Below are 18024 nucleotides of genomic sequence, written 5' to 3'. Positions count from 1 at the left end.
CGGACAGAACCAGAGACCAGATCGCTGTGAAGTGCTGTGCGCAGAGACCGTCCGGGGCGAAACCAGAACCGAAGCCATCTTGACCCGATCCGTGAGACCTAGGCCTTCCAAATATATTGTGAGTACAGCTAGGACGGTGTGAAACCAAATCTCTTAGTTTCCAGTGATATAATTCAATCTATTTAATCTAAGTAGAACTGCCTCCTAACTGTCACTTGTCAATTCTGCAGCCGCATAGCTGTCACCGGTCATTTTTAAAAGCTGTCACCTGTCAATTTGAGTTACTTTAAATTCGAAAAACGACCTTTAGAAAATCGTTCATATCTTTGGAACCGTTTGGGCTAGAAACTTGGTTTAACTTTCCTGTGAAAGCTTAGAATCTTAGCTTTTCAACGAACCTTATACTTTTGCCACGATTTGCGATTTGGTTAAAAATCCAGCCACGTGTAACCATCAGCAGTCATTTCTTTCCTTGCTAAAAATTCGTTTGCCTCTTAATCACCATCTCTGAATCATTGCTAAAGTGAGCCTGAACTCATCCCTAGTATCTCTCACCCACCCTGAACCTCCTAAAGGGAATTAAAAGCATTTTCAGCATATTTCTCACTTCATTGTCACCATATTCAAAGCATTTTGCCTGTGTTTCAAAACTCCTATCTGTTGTGTAAGCTGCTGGGGTGGAATTGAACTGAATTCTATTTGATTGCATTCCTAAGAACTGTGTGCTCTCAGCTTCATCTCCTTACATTGCATAAAGGGGGGGTGAATTGTCCAAGAAAGTGATTACATTGTCTTTTGCTGAAATCCTATCAAGTTATTTTCTGTACTGCAATTTCATTCCACATTGCATCTATTTGAAACCATAAAGGTATTGTTGCTATCTTATCCACCCTATACCCACTCATCATTGATTATAAAGAAGTGTGCTAGTGCCAGACTATCCATTATTGATTACTGCTCAGATTAAGTGTGATATTCAATTATTAATTCATTATAAAAGTGTGATATATATATATATATATATATATATATCTATATATATATATATATATATATATATATGTATATATATATATATATATATATATTGTTTAAATTCTCAAATAAACCTTTTAAACTTGCAAAACAGAACTACTTCTTGGCTCAGTGGGGTCAGGGGGATTCCAAGAGAGGGGTGTTATATAGGGGCAGTCATCCAGAACTCATGAACTGGACATAAAGATATATCAATAAGGGTTTCCATTCAGTATCCCAGACTAGGCATTGACTTAGCTGTAGTGTTGAATTGAATCCTCTTAAAAGTGTTTCTTTAAAACACATCAACATTAACATTTTGTTCTAATCATATTGGTGTTAGGTGGAGCATGTTAACCATCTAACCACAGGCAAAAAGGGCAAAAATGCTTTCCTCCTATGCTAAATGGTTGGACGTGGACGAATGTAGGCAAAATCATTACTGAACTGATGAGTTGCTTGGCAAAAACTGCTGCAATATGGTTTTGCTTATGTTGGCACTCATGACTGGCTCTCCTCTTAGATATGGGTATTTTCACTGAGTTTGGCTCTGTGTTGGGGCTGTAGGTTGGTGACTGCCCTGTTGTTGTCAATCCACCCTTCTGGTTATTACACTAGAGAATTTGCAGCAATGTCATGAGTGGAGCAGTGTGGGGACACGGCCAGCACCAGTGCCCAGGATTGACACCTTGCATCTCATTGTTTTTCATAAACATTGATTAATAGTCCTCCCCTGCCAACCTGGGTGCACACTGTTGTTGTTTGCTATGTTACTATGACTGACTGACAGCTAAAATAATGAAGTTGCCCAAACACCACAACATAATAAAGCTGGGCTTAAAAATAAGTGCTGGGGCTCAGAAATACCCACACATTAAGCACTGACTCTAGTGAGTACCTGCACTTCTGTATTTGCATTTCAAGAAGTGCTTGCAAAACACAGTGGCTGGGCACACAGGAGACAGGTAAGGGTGGCAAGGTGTGTTTTTGGGTTGGGACGGCATTGAGGGTGAGTTAGTGGTTAAGGATCTTAAAAGAACTTGGATCCCTTTCTGCCATTTCAAATCAGAGCAGAAAATGAGGCCGGACGAAGCACAGTTTTTGTGACTGCGTCATTGTACATTTACATTCTTCCAGTACATATTTGCATTGCATTGCATTGGCACTATTTCACACTGGCACACAAACAGGGGTTTACCTGCAAACCCGTCATTTTGGAAGGGCACAATGACCGCTTCTTTTCTATCTGGAAACACCTCTAGATATTTGGTCATTTCCATAGAACATAGATTGTCCAGTTCCATGCTGGATTCTCTGTAAACTAAAACAACTATTTATTAACATTTATTAATGTTGGCTGAAATAACGAGGGCCGGGAGGATAGCTCAGGGCAAGCTGTTTGGCTTGGAAGCAAGGCAACGCAGAGCAACACAGGTTTGAATCCCGGTCCGTGCTCAGAGATTGGTCTACGTATTAAGAGCTTTACAAAATAGCAAAAATGAGTCTCCACCAGTGTTGCACAAAACAGACTGTTTAATATCCACTGACGCCAGTAGTAGCAACTTGGAACCTACAACCAGGTGGGAAAAAAAAAACATTGGCCTGATGTGGTTTTAGCTCACCTACAGAGCTGTCCTAAGCCGGTCGGGCGGGACGCACAGGATACACAGAGCCGGCGGCTGCGCTGTTAACAATGGCCTGGCAATCACTTCTGTATCACATGTCAGCCACAGCGCTTTACCATAAATACTAAAGGACCATGAAACCAGCAGGGGACGTTTCCAACTGAAACACAGCAGCAATAACCTAAAAATCGGTTCCTGTAAAGTGAGTGACAGTTTATTTTTAAACAAAGGTCACAGACTTTGGGAGTGAAGAAGATACAACCATGTAATAAACCATTGATGTCAAGAAGTCAGGTCTCACTTAAGTAATCAGAATGTCAGCACCTAAATGTCAGGGGAGTGCTTGGAAGGATAAGAGGGGGCAGGAGATAATGGGCCTGATTCACAGAGGGTTTGCCAATGGGATTGTGCCATTATGATACGCGTCTGTGAATCAGGCCCAATGCATCTTAATGTAAGAGCTCAAATGTCTGGTTTCAGATGTGAAGAGTTATGGCGGCTTTTAGGAGACAAGCTACAACTGAAGAGTTTTATTACATGTGTATGAAGAAGTTAGGTGCCCTAAAAAGCACATCGGGCCTCATTACGACACTGGCGGTAAGGCAACAACGGCGCCGGTAGCACTACCGTTGTTGCCAGACCGCCTCATTACGAGTTCTGCTCGCGGGTGCCGCTGCTACCATCCTCCCCATTCCCATTTGAGCCCTATGGGGGCTAGTGATTCACACTATTTTTAAACATAACCTTACAATGGGTTAGATTTAAATATTTATGGACACAATTATGTCTCCTCATGATCCTTTGTCAGTGGCCCTTGAGGCTGTCACCCAGAACTGGGTTATTGTAGCACTTTCTTTCGCTCAGTCCCGCATTACTTGAGTTGACAGGCATAGAGATATTATCACCAGCTCGTCCGTACAACAGGGATTCTAGTGTAGCGGAGTAACTGCAGCAGAACTAATATTAATGTCCTCCCGTGCCACTGCCAACCACTAGAGTTTCTTGGAAAGTTCAGTGCTTTGTCTCAAAGAAGAATGATGTCTGTGACGCTATGGTATTGAGTCTGGGACAGCACAACATCTGAACTTTTCATGGTTTCTTGGCCCTTCAGTATCTCAAAGAGGAGAGTCAGGTGACTAACATAGGATCAGACGGAGCAGGGCACTCTTGGCTTATTTCAATATTGTGTGCAAATCTGGAAAAATAGGGCTCCCAGTGGTGTGTGCATTTGAGATATCTTGCGAGTTATCTGGAGCATTGGTCATTGTGCGCTCCAGGTTGATAATGTAATTTTGTGCGATGTTGTGTCTGGCAGAGTAGTGGTTAAGAAGAGTGTGGAGAGTTGTGTTGAAATATCTGTGGTGGGCTGGTGAGGTGTTTAGCGAAATTAATGCATGGGTCTTCAACTGCTGTATGTTTTAGGTGCTAATTGTGCAGTTTCATTGCGGGTGCTGTGTGTCAGGATCTTGTTAGTTATGGTGGAAAGTAGAATGATTGTGGGGTGTTTGTTGTTACTATGCCTTGCTAAGCAGATATCTAATGAAGAAATGGGGACAACTTTTTTTCATTTTGGAATCAATGCAGTTGGGCACAAATATTCACTTATCTCCATGCAAAACATTATTTCTCAAGCCCTTAGGCCTTGTTTAGCTACATAGTGAAATCTTAGGCTAAGTCATGCTATGTCGCATCACACCATGCCATGGCACAACTTCAAGCCCCACTCTTTGTAGTCAGTGACCGGGAACCCCTTCTGCCACCTCAGAGAAATCCCAATCATAGCAACATCGCGGCTTAAATAGTATATAGTACAATGCTGCTGGATAGATGTGCACAGTGAAAAAGCAGGAGACAAACCGAACCACACACCAAATCAGAACTATGGTATTAACATGTACCTACATACATTTGTCGGTTGTCCTACAATCCAATCAAGCTTAAAGGGGATGACAGTGGCTTGGTTTTCCTTAAATAGCTCCACTTGCTACTAATTTGACACTAGTTTCCACAAACATTCTTTGGGAGAGATTACCACTCCCCCACAAGTAAGTTTGCCCCACCCCCACACGGTTTCTGAAGGCAGTCCATCCCCCACTAGTTTACGAGTTATCCCCTCAAGGTTTCGGGATAGTTTCGCCCCTGCCTCCAGCCCGAGTAGCTCCCGCACATTGATCATTGGACGGATTCTAGCAGTTCAGGCTTGTGATCTTGGTGATACACGTTATCCTAGCTCGTATGTGCTATGGGAAGAAAAGCAGTCAACACTCAGAGCAATTAACAGTTGGAGGTGGAACTATTCATTGCTGTGCGCCCTTTTTATCTCGGGTGAAGGCTATTGTTTTATCATTACCATGGACAACAATGCTATATAGTCTGTTCAAAGAATATTGTGTTGCTTTGTTTTTTCTACACTCTGTTAAGGGTCATTCTATATAACAATGTTGTGAACTACAACTAAGGCATGTGATTCTAAATTGGTTGTACACACTGGTTGGCCACTCCGTTGTTAACAGACGCCATATCTCTCATAACGGTCTTATGTGACATCCCCAATATGTGTTCATTCATGATCCTTTAGGGCGGTCCTCAACTGTTTTCTTCCCATTGAAAACCATGGAATGCAGTACATGGATGCATCGCAGCATTTTTTTATTTAATTTTTTATTTGCATTTTTAAAGCACCCACACAGCCCAGGGGCATGAAGGCGCTGTTACTGGAATATGTGTTAGTTGCGTATTTAAAACGCGATTAATATTCAGAGGTGTATAAGCGTGGACCCGGGGATCGAACCTGTGTTCATTTGTGTCGTCTTGTTACCAAGGAGAGCACGTTGCCGCTGAGCTATCCTAGCAGGACTTTTATTGTGCGGCATGGGCTCTACTATACCTAGCAAGAAAGATTTCAGAGGAGTGCACCTTTAATGCTGAAATGGGAGGAGTATCTTATATATCTGCATTCCCTCAGAGTGTCTAATTTTCAGAAATAAAAAAAGGCTGGGTTAGTGAAGAACACATAGATTGTGCAAAGCAAACCAGGGCAGTCCCAGGTTGCTGACAGATATAAACATAGATTGCAAATAGGGCTTGTGGGCTTGTACAAGGACATTTGACTCCCAAGGTGAAGTGAAATGAAGTCCCCCACCCCTTGAAAAGAGACATTTTGTACTTGCAGGGGGAAATCTGGAGTGCCTTACTGGTGACATGACAGACAGCCCTTGAACTGGCACAAACTGAAATCTGGACCCCCAAATTTGAAAGTTAAAAATGCATTTTGAGATCAGGGCAGGTTTCACGTCTCGTTAAGTATCCTGGCCCCAAATAGATTTTTAAGAAAGGAATCTAAATACAAAATGTCTAATTTTAGGTGTCACAATCATGCCTGTCTTCTTGAGCCATCCGGTGGCATGATGACCAAAAGAGCACACAGTTATATAATCACAGCAATTTGATAATAGTGCCAACTAGGTGAGCAGGGACACCCATGACAGGACGTATGTGAATTGGTGTCTGGTCTATCTCCACTACCGCCAAGTGTAACAATAGCCAGGATGCCGCCCCTTTGATTCTTTGGCAGGAAGTGTAACACCATACATCAGGCCACTTGACTTTACTTCATTAATTTATAACACACACCAAATGGCCCGGAGGCTTACGGGCGCAAAACAAATAGTAAAAAACCAAGGGAGATCCGAAGGAGAAGTCCAGATACCAGCCAGGCAGAAATACATTCATGAAAAAAGACGTGAACGTGGCCTATCTAAATAGCAGTCATGCGTTTCTTCTTGAACAGTCGGTGGTTTTCAACTCTCTCAAATCTGGTGGAATAGCCTTCCGGGCTTTAGAAGTTGCAGCAAAGAAGGCACACTTATTAGCCTATGTAAGAATACATCTGGGCTCCTTTAGATGATTAGTGTTACTGGATCTGAGAGTGCTTATGTTGGATTTATTCGGCAGTGCCTTTGTCCATACACTGGACTCACGCCTACTAGGCATTTATGGGTAATGACAAGTAGACGAAAATCGATCCTGGCCTCAATCTGAAGCCAATGGAGTTCATGTCTTGCCTCAGAGACATAGGCCTCAATACAAGTATGGCGGTCTGGGAACAAGGGTGCTGGTAGCAACGTACCAGCACCCTTTCTGGAACGCCATACTCCGAGAATGCTGGTAGGGGCACGGATCCCCTAGCAGGCCTGACTTGCTAGAAAATCAGGCCCCTACCAGCATGTCTCTAACTGAAGCACCGGCGCCATTAGCAATGGTGCCGGTGCTTCAGTGTTCCCATTCCCACGGAGTCCAATAGAATAGGACTCCGTGGGAATGGGTATTTACCGTTTTGTGGCCACTTGTGGTATCCCAGTGGCACCAGGATATCAGGCGGTGGAATCGGTGTTACAGAGTTGGCAGCAACCCACCAGTAGCACTGCGGTTACCTCCGTCCCAGACCAGCTATTACACTAACGGCGATGTTCTGTATCACTTGTAATTTGTTGCACTCTGATTTATTAATACCTACCAGAAAGCTACTGCAGTAGTCAATTTCTGACCCGATAATCACTCTAGCCACTGTCTCACAGTTAGCCTTGGAGATATAGGGACGCATTTGGGCTAGCAGCTTAATATCATAAACAGATGCAGAGACCAGACTGTTCACTTGGGCATTCATGTTCAGATTTTGGTCTAGATGAATCCCCAAGGTGTTTACTTTCTTTTGTGTCTCCATATCAAAGCTGGATACCTGGAATATCTTATATTTTGCACCTAGCTTTAGAATTGTATTTGCTGTTCTCACAACATTCAATTCCGTTTTTTCTTTATTTAATGCTAAGCCGTTTTTGACCATCCAGACCCGGATTCGTTCGTACACATCATTAAAATTTTTGACATCCTCCACATAGTTGCCCGATCAGGGGATGACACATTGTGTGTCATCAACATAGTTTATGAAGCCAATGCCTTTCCCTTCGAGCAAATTAAAAAGAGGGACAAGTGCTTCCTCTGGGAGGTCCCTAGCAACTGTGTGTCAAGAGTAGGCTTTGACATAACAAAATCCTCCCTCACAACAGGGTGCAGACCATAAGCGTCTATTTGAAGTCCGCAGGCATAGGAGCAGGGCAGAGTTGGAGTAGCCAGAAAGGAAGGGGGAGCGGGCCTGGACTCCAAGCAACCATAGAATGACCTTTGGCCTTCCCTGCATCTATCCGATCTTGAGGGCTGACAGCCTCTGCATCTCTGGGTTCACTTGACACTGACTCCGGACTCCGCCATCTCTGCATTGGAGAACTTACAAGTCGTCTAGCCTCCCCATCTTGACACTACCATCTGGTCACCAGCCCCTCGACATCCCAGCCAATGCTGTTGCAATCATCTGACAATGTATTTGTATTTTTCTAATACTTTATATAGCGCCTTTAACCAAAGCACTTTACATAGAACAGTAACGGTATATTAAAATCAGCAATGCAAAACAGTGTTCAGCGTCATCAGTATCAATCAATCAGATGAGAAAAGCAGATGGGTTTTTAAAGAGGAAAGGAACAGAGAGTAGGAAGTAATAGAATGAAGAGACAGAGGAAGGAGGTTCCAGTGGAGCGGAGCAAGAAGCTGGAAAGAGCGAAATCGAGATTGAGCATAAGGGGGAAGGGGAACATTGAGTCTAAAAAGACCAGCAGAACGGAGAGGATGAGAAGGAGAATAGAATGAAAGGAGAGATGCAGATAGTCAGGGGCAAGACCATAGAGAGATATGAAAACTAGACAAAGAAAATTATATTTGAGCTGAGAGTAGAAGGACAACCATCCAAGTGAGGCAAGAGAGGAAGAGATTGAATCCCGGTAAGAGAGGAGACAAAGTGAGGGAATAGAATAATGATAGATTGATTTAAGAGGAGTAAATGTGAACAGGGGAGACCAAAGAATAGGACAGAACAGTAAAAGAGTCGAGAGAAGACTAGCGAGGAAACAAGAAGCTTTGTAGCATGAAAGGTGAGCAATGTGCGAATTGTGCATATGTTATAAAGATGAAATCAGCAGGCGCGTGATGTGAGGGAGAAGTGATGAGTGAAGGAAAGATTAGAAGACCAAGATTACGGGCAGTGAGTGAAATGGAAAGACTAGAAGGAGGAAAGGAAATAGGAGAAGGAAGAGACAGAGAAGAGAGAGTGTTGGCAGGAAAGAATAAGACTTCAGTCTTTCCAGCATTTAAAGTAAGAACGTGGGAGGTCATCCATGATTTAATAGCAGAGAGGCAGGAAGAAAGAGTGTGATGGATATCCGGTGTGAAAGATGAGAAGGAAAGAAAAAGCTGAGTATCATCAGCATAAAAGTGGTGTGATACTCCAAAGGATGAGATAATAGGGGCAAGGAAGTGTATAAAGAGAATAAGAAAGGGCCACGGACTGACTCTTGAGGAACACCATGATCAAGGGAAAGGAAGAAGAGGTTTTCCTGCCCCAAAAGACAGAAAAAGTATGATTAGATAGGTAGGATGAAAACTAGGCTAGGACAGACCAACGAAAACCAAAAGAGGAGAGAGAGTCCAGTAGCAAAGAATGATCCACTGTGTCGAAGGAAGCTGACAGGTCAAGAAGAATGTGAACAGAGGAGTGTTTTGTGTAACGAGCTGAGAGGAGAGAGAGAAGTACGCAAGTCAAGGCTGTTTCGGTAGAATGGCAGGGATGAAAGCCAGACTGAGTGGGAGGAAGAAGAGATAGATCAGATATGAATGTTGAAATTTGTGAATAAACAAGGCGTTCAAGAAGCTTACATAGAAAATGTAGGAGGGATATAGGACGAATGTTTGATACAAGACGTTGTGATGAGCCAGCCAAGCTCGATCACTGCAAAACCCCAGTATAGGCTTTGCCATCCGCTGAGCCATCCAGCACTACTGACTCAACACAGCCTGCTATTCCCAGTGTCTTTGATTCGCAAGCGGACACTGCTTCTGAATAGCACAGCATCATTGGGGTTTGTCACCGACACTTCTTGTCTTGAACTTGTCACAGCATCAACCGCACCCAGACTCCAGATTAGACACTGAAAATACTGACTCTATGTTGTTGAGCCTTGAAGACAAGAACTAATGTACTCTGAAGAGGCCCTGGCCCCATGGTCCAGTTTATGGAACCATAGTGACTTTTAATCCCGCCTCTTCCATATTGTTCTTTACTACATATACTTTGAACCGTGACATTGTTGCATTTTTGTCCTCAACCCCCCCCCCCGCTCATCTACCCAGAGTGACCTTTCACAAAAGTGTGCACTCTCTGTGTTCTTTTACATGGGTTGATTTTTTTTGTGGTTGTGGTCCAGTCGTTTGTATTTTTTTGTTTGATTATAAAGTCTATATTTATATAGGACCTTTACTGGACATTTTTTTGTTTTGGACTATTCTATCACCTTTTGAGCTGTGCCTGTTTCATATTTATGATTGGGATCACTGCTGGGTTAATAGTAGTCTGGAGTTGGTAGGCGATTCAGCCACTACTCATCCCTGTACGTCTGTAGAGCAGTAGACGTTTCGTCATAGTGGGCCACACAAAACTGGCAGCCAGTATGCCGTCTCATGCAGCCCACAGGTTACCCAATGGCAACGTTATGAAGCTTATATTTAAGAATAGCACATGTTCCATACATGCATTGTAATTCACAATAGGACATCAATGTGAAGGTGTACTGTGAGCAGTGTGGATTAGTCATCACTCCTCTATGCAACTGCCCAAACCTGAACAAGATCACTCTGTAATAATAACTTTTTGATGGAATTGTGCTTGTTGGTTGGTCCCCTTTTAGCACGTGTTCACGTCAAGAAGTGAGAGCTTACCTTACACCCTTCACATGCATGCACGCCATAATGGAACCCCGACGCCTTATCCCCACACACTCTGCACTCTATCGCCATGAGGGAGTTGCAGGCATCTTCAGGAAGTTTGCTGTAAGGGTGATTTTGTTCCGAATAATACGGAGGAGACGGGGGTTCCAATTTGATTGCAGCTGCACGTGAGAAAAGAAAAGAGAAGACAGGAATTGTTTATCTATCTGGGGATGGACACAATACATACATTTTCAATTGCAAGGATCCGTATATGTTTTCTGCACAGACATTTTGACATCATTGCAAATATTAGAGCAAATTAAGAACATAGCTGCCGTGCTCTGCCCAGAGATGTGTTCGAGTGTTTGTGTAGGGAAGGATGATGAGAAGGCTATTTAGTGTCCTCTTGGTTGTCTAGGTTTCCTCTGGAAGAAGTGGTGAAAGGGGCGGGTGATCCCCTGCAAATGCAATACACATCCCCTTGCAGATTCATGCAGGAAGTACATAATAGAAACAATATTTGCAAACTTCAAGATGTTATTTTCATTAGTATTTTTTGATTTTTTATTCAAAATAGAAATGTACTCATGTTTCAAAAAAATCGTGCTTCATCAGGACCCAATTTTATTTTAATAACTATTTATTATTCATGCCTTTTGGATCAGTAATATGTGGTCATACTACACAATCGATTTGGAAACCATGGAGGGCACACGTCACTATTGATTTTGAGTGAAGATAGATAAATGACACACATTATTTAGAAATAAATCATGACAATATGGTTTTGGGGTAAATACCGGGCTGGACAGAATACCAACATACATACATGGGGGAGATAGGGCGGCTGGAGTGTGTGCAGTGGAGAAAGAATAAAGCATCCCCTGTAGTATGTTCGAAAATATGTTGCCTCTTTACTCTATAGAGTTACAGAATTCTTAATAACTTGCAATATCCACAATCCTATAAGGAGGCACACAACACATACATTTTGTAGGAAAATATTGATTTCCTACTGATTGCACATTTTAGTAATTGCTGCAGATTTCAGCAATCATCCACAGATTTGGGGAATTTTGTGCAGATTTTCTTTTTTGTGCCTGCATTATATCACTCTACCTGCACTTCCCAGCAAAGTGCAGGCGTGCAGACTCATACTAAAAGATGGGAGAATAATAGGAGTCAAGGAAGCAGATGTCCACACAGGCCAGCAGCATTGCTGACACACAGGAGTTAATGTGGTGTCTCGGCAGAGTTGCCATTTGGGATAAGTAATGGCATCCAGGATGGCGAATCTACAGGAAGCCATCGAAGTCTGGTCACTAAGAAAGACAATACTCCGGAAGTGGCAGTTATCTATATCCCAAACTATCACAACCAAAGGGAGCACAGATGTACTGTGTGAGAGTGCAGCAACCCATGCTCCAGGCCAACACAACTACATAAAGGCGTGTGAGAGGTCAGCAACCATAAACCACTTGGCGCTTTGAAACACTATTCAGTTGTATAAGCGCCTAACAAAATGCTCAATAAAATAAAACAACCAGAGCGCTCCATTCAAAGGGGCAGAGATGAGGTGTGTTAGGGTACAACAGTCTTGGCCAAAGAGCTGTCACAGTCATGAAACGGGCTGAGATGATGTGTGAGAGATGACAGCATCCCTGGCCACAGACCCGTCACAGTCATGCAAACGGAGCAGAGATAAAATGTGTGCCTGAACGTCATGTATCTGTTACAATCATTCAAAGGGGCATGGATGAGGTGTGTGAGATTATAGCAGCCCTGGCCAAAGAGCTGTCACAATCATGAAACAGGGGCAGAGATGATGTGTGAGTAGTGTCAGCACTCCCGGGCTACCAACCTGTCACAATCATGCAACGGGACAGAGAGGAAGAGTGTGAGAGGAGTGCAACCCTAGCCACAAAACACACAAAGAGTGGTTGAGGAGAGGGTGACATAGACTTGTGTAAATATTACAATTAGCATGTCTCCTCGACATTAGGACATATTGGAAAAAAAAATTAAAGTGAAATGAGTGAAAATAAAGTTTCATTTTGGTATTTTTGGCATTGCATTGAGAAATATTCATGTTCATTTTGAACAGTGTTTCTGTAAATGGCAGGTTTTCCCCAGTAAATGAAAGACATGCAGAACACTGAAAATGCATGAATTAGTTTACACAAACAATAGAAAATTAGAATTTTATAATGCTGAAAGAACATAACGTACTTACATGTGTGTATTATTTCTAGAACATTAGCTGCCTCATTTTCAAAAAATCATGAATTACATACAGGGGAGCACCAACAGTAGTACTTAAGCACAGTGCGACCCCCTGCATGCAATTATATATGTCCAGGACGCAGAGTGGAACAAGGACAGATTAAAAGTGGGGCAAACTCACTTTTACTCTTCGTTTTTCTACACCACCTCATGGAATTGTAAACCCTGTCAGGAAATATGGTTTGTGGCCAGCATTTTCCAATGTATTCCTATGGGATTCAACTGGTCTTGACCAGGTGCTGAGACAAAGTGGATTCAATAAAAAAACATTTGTTGTATGCCTACATGAAAATCCCATTCATGTGTACAAGGAAGCACACTCACTAGATGGAGGAGGCGAACATGTCAGGAATCTTATCTCCGCTCTGCGCCCCTTCTCCGTTTCATCAGTGCTGCAAAAAGCATGACACCATGCTCACTTTTACACCTTCATTAACGCAGCACCTCGTTTAAAAGGAGGCTGTAAGGGATGCCATAAGTAGCAGTTGTAAGATTCATGTACAAGGCGTAAGAAACTTACTGGTAAATGTTATCGCCAGCACATCGATTGCCTCTGGTAATTATGTAGAATACTGGAAGGGTGGAGGTGCAAGACCTTGCATGTAAAATGAGGTGGAATGGATGATAAAAGGGTAATACATGGCTGGTGAGAAAATAGTGAAAACAATGTGTTAAAGGGACGTTTTGGTTAAGTTGCACTAATTAAAACCTTTGAACTTTAGTGAAAAAACTTTGTTAAAGGGACAGTATAGTTACAAGTAAAACCAAAAAAAAACATAATTGTGCCAGTTATGGTAGGCTAAGCAATCATAACGTGCACCACTACCATGCACTGCAAAGACTAACACCCAGGATATCAAAGATGACATCACAAATGGCATCGATGACATCACTGATGACATCACAAATCAAATGAATTCCGATGAAAAGTTCCTACAAGGGGTTGTGTTTCTTGAAATCAAAGATTCCCAGGTAATCCACACTGCTCACAGTACACCTTAAGCCAATGGACCCAACCATTGCTCACCAGCCAGACACTCTGCTTCCTCAAAGCCATAGCCATCTTCACTCCACACAACAATAATAACTCTTGCTGTCCAGTCTTCCTGTACACCACACTCACAAAACTAGTCCCCTTTCCATGCCTGACATCCTTAAAAAGACCCAGACAGCAAGTATGGTATCCACAGACTACTGCAGAGTCCGTAGACGGCATCACTAATTGAAGAGGGTGGGGAGGTTTAACTCAATTTAAATAATTTATTCTACGATGGTGGCTCTTAAAAGAACCTTTTTTGATTTTTTGGCGTTTTCAAATTTGTTTCCCTTTTCTCATTCTTATGTCGTACACCTACTACCAAAAGCTTTAGTATACACTCCACATCTTTCCTTTTAATTTGTTTACATTAGCTTTTTCAAAGCATGTTGAACATTCCAAAGAAAAATCTGATTTCCAACATCATTCAAATGCACTCCATCGCTCTGAAAAGTATTTACACCATCCAACTGGACATTTTCTTTCTCAAAAGATGCCATCTCTAAACCATTAAAAAAGAACATACACCTGTATTGACATGTTGCCTAGTTTCTTCCATTTGTGGACAAAACAAATTTGGACAGCTCCATATTTGGCTTCGATTGATTTGAGAAAAAATAATCTTTGCAGCTGGAAACAGTTCCATTAGGCTTCTCAACATATCCTTCATGGCAAGTTGCAAAGATACTGGAGTTATATAGCCTAAACTGTTGCCTCCACAATGCACAACAATAATATCTGGATGTTTAAAGGGAGCCATACTCTCACATAATGGTAATAGGGACGCCCAGTTTAATTCACAAACTACATGCCATGAAACTTCATCTTTTTACAATTCAATAGTAGCAGAGATGCCACAAATTTCAGTGTAGCCCTTCAATGAATGCCTCCAAGAATCTCCCACCATCCACACACTCTGCCTCTTCATAGCCATAGCTACAGATATCTTCACTGGACACAACAAAGAAAACACCTTCTACCCTCTCTTCTTGTACACGACAATCACAGCACATGACTGGCTGATTTCCTGATGTCCGCGGACATCCATTACTGTACGCAGTCACTGCAGTCCCCTTTTCATGCCTGGCATCCTTAAAGGACCCAGATAGCATCTGCGGTTTCTGTGGACTACTTCTTTGTCAGTGGACACCGTAGCACAGGGCAGCCCTTCTACCTACACTGATCACAACCACCACAATAGAATAGGATAGACTCGTCCTGAACCTCTCCCCTCCCAATAGCGTCCGCAGACAGTAAATGTGACTGTATAATAGGTGGCACCAGCAACCCTTCTTTCACCATTAAAAACAGCTCCCAACATGGCGAGCCTTACAAAAAATCTGACACAGCTCGTGTTTTTGAACAGCCAACCAGCGTATATTTTTGGTGTCCGATTCAAGGAATAAGTCAATGATCCGGACAACGAACCAGCGTATATTGTTGGTGTCCGAATCAGGGAATGAGTCCACGGACCGGACTCAGATATCACTAATATTTTTTAACAACTTTTTGTCAATTTAAAAAAAAAAAAACTACCGGACAGATTTACACCAAACTTCCAAAAACACACTTTTGGGATCAAGCCGCCGCTCCTGGTGCAAGTTTTGTGAAAGTCCGTCCAGCGGTTTGGGCTGTAGGCGTGAGCAAATTTTTATGTCCATTGTGTCTATGAGTATTTAAAAAATGCTGGGACCCTCCCTATAACATTGCCCCCCCGCCCCCTCAACGAAACTGCACCAAACTTTTCTGAATCATTATGAGGGGTGATTACTTAAACCAGGTAAATTCCCAAACTTTTTTTCTCGGGGGATCAGAACTCAAAGGGAATTCATACAGGGCAAGGGCTCCCTGCCCTGTAGCTCCGTGAAGAGGACTTGTTTTCACTTGAGTCGCTTGACTCTGCGAATGGCAGCCAGCACCAAGTCAACAGGGTGTGGCTTTTCCTCGCAACTGGGACAAGAAACATCCCAGTATTCACACTGAAACACTCGGCATTTGAGAATGAATAATAGCAGCTTTGTGAAATGATTTTTGCATTTCCCTGGACTGCTAATGGATTTATAGCTTCCTGATACTGAGCATGGGAGACAGCGCGGAAAAACGCACAGTGTGTGTTTAAACCACCCACTTGAACTAGGGCAATCATTATCCCTCTTCTTGCATTGCAGTCACTTGCCATCAGAGTGGGAAAGTTGTTATGCTGATCAACTCTGGGGTATAAAGTCTTTGTTGAACTTTTGAAGGAATCGCGTCCTGAAGATGGCCTAAGAAAAGAGAGATCTAAGACACTAGCGATAGTGTCTGAAACAAAAAACCGTCTGAAACATGTCGACATCTATCTGTAATACCCTCATGATTTAACTGTGCGATTCATATACAAAGCATTTTGTGTCTGTTTGCACCCCCGTGTTCGATGAGTACTTTTGTACCTTGTTTAGTCATAGTGAAACAAAGTTTTTTAACAAACGATGTCTTGTTCAATTGTTTAATTGTGTCATGTTGTTTGTAGGGCATTTGTCGCCCCCTGCTTTTATCCACACAAATATTAAAAGTGAATTTATTTTTTCTAATTAAGTGCCTGCATCGGGTTCATGATGTCCTATAGTAGTAAGATGGGCTGTGTCTAGTCTGTGAGCGTTACGCTGACACATTAGGGCAACGGAAAGAGGGGTAATTAGACTCACTCTCTGTTATTTATTCATTCTGAGGGGGCCATATACTGCAAAGTGCGGTGAGGATTCGTCCAGGGGGGACAAAGTTATAAGCCGCCAAAAAAGTGATCTTTCTTTAAGTTGAGCAACTTAACCATAACTACAGGGCCATAGATCTTCTAGGTTGGAGGCTTGTGAGATGAACAGTCAATGCTGCCCTTATGCATCAAATGGATGTGACATATAGGAAAAGTGAGAATTTTAGAAGAGGTTGAGTATTCCCCGCCACTAATTACTTATTGGCATCTTATTTAATCTGTAGAAAGTGCTAGTGTATGTGGCCATTTTATATTGCTAGGATTGATGGGGTGGTAAGAGATTTGAATTTCGCTGGTGCAATCCCTGACAGAATCCCGTGACGCAAAGGCTCAGCCTTTCAAGAATGTTGTCTTGGGATATGATTGGCTATCCATCAAGACTTGCAGAACTACTGTACGTTGGCAAAATTTGAAAAGAGAACCAGGATGGTAAAACTAGTGAGGTGAAAATCGGCTAAGTAAGAATATCAAATGTTTAACTAATATCATACTGATTTTAAGTTCTGTTTAAGGATACTTTTATGTAAGTACGAGACACACAGGGTAATTCATAGAATTTCGCAGAAAAGTGTCGCAAGCGGCTGGCGCAGAGTGTACGCGTGCGATTGTCTGCGCCAGGCACGTGCGCTAAAACCGATTTCCACGCACAGCGTATTCATGGATTTTAGGCTCCCAACCCAGCCGTGGCGCAGAGTATCGCAGCGACCCTGCAGCAGCGCCAGTAACGCCCCCAAGAACGCCCTCGCGCAAGGAAAAGCCATCAAAATCGCTAAATCATCGCAAAGGGCTGCGCTAACCCTGGACCAGTTTACAGGGCTGCCAAACAAGGAACGCAAAGCGGGTAACGTTCATATCAGGGGTACGCGGGAAGTTTTACACGCGATTAGCCAGGGTACGTGTATTACAGGGGTACGCGGGAAGTTTAACACGCGATTGGCCAGGGTATGTGTATTAGAGGGGTACGCGTGAAGTTTTACACGCGATTAGCCAGGGTACGTGTATTACAGGGGTACGCGGGAAGTTTAACACGCGATTGGCCAGGGTACGTGTATTAGAGGGGTACGCGTGAAGTTTTACACGCGATTAGCCAGGGCACGTGTATTACAGGGGTACGCGGGAATTATCACACGCGATTTGGCTGGGTAGGCGTATTACAGGGGTACACGGGAAGTTTTACACGCGATTTGGCTGGGTACCTGTATTACAGGGGTGCGCTGGAATTATCACACGCGATTTGGCCAGGTACGTGTATTACAGGGGTGCGCGGGAATTACCACACGCGATTTGGCTGGGTACGTGTATTACAGGGGTGCGTGGGAAGTTACACACGCGATTAGGCTGGGTGGGTCCTCACAGGTGTTCCCTGTACACCCTCCACGACCCCTGCAGGCAGCCCACAAAACAGGGGACTACCCTGCACACCTGCTCATGTCCCCCTGGACCCCCACCCCCCAGCCACCAGGGGCACCCTCCACCAGGCCCCCACCCATGTCTACCACCAC

General features: G+C 43.2%; 1 protein-coding gene across 1 annotated transcript in view; it reads right to left on the bottom strand.

The window, feature by feature from the left end:
* PPARG (peroxisome proliferator activated receptor gamma) overlaps positions 1 to 18024 on the bottom strand; it is a 370714-nt gene that overhangs the window by 162071 nt on the left and 190619 nt on the right. The window contains exon 3 of the mRNA XM_069643932.1: positions 10464 to 10633. Coding sequence (XP_069500033.1) covers positions 10464 to 10633 — 170 coding nt within the window. The remainder of the gene's footprint in view (positions 1 to 10463; positions 10634 to 18024) is intronic.

This window comes from Ambystoma mexicanum, chromosome 2p, assembly GCF_040938575.1.
Source record: "Ambystoma mexicanum isolate Mex_15411 chromosome 2p, UKY_AmexF1_1, whole genome shotgun sequence".
Taxonomy (NCBI): Eukaryota; Metazoa; Chordata; class Amphibia; order Caudata; family Ambystomatidae; genus Ambystoma; species Ambystoma mexicanum.
The sequence above is the reverse complement of the archived record's forward strand: the minus strand, read 5'-3'. Positions and strand labels throughout refer to the sequence as shown.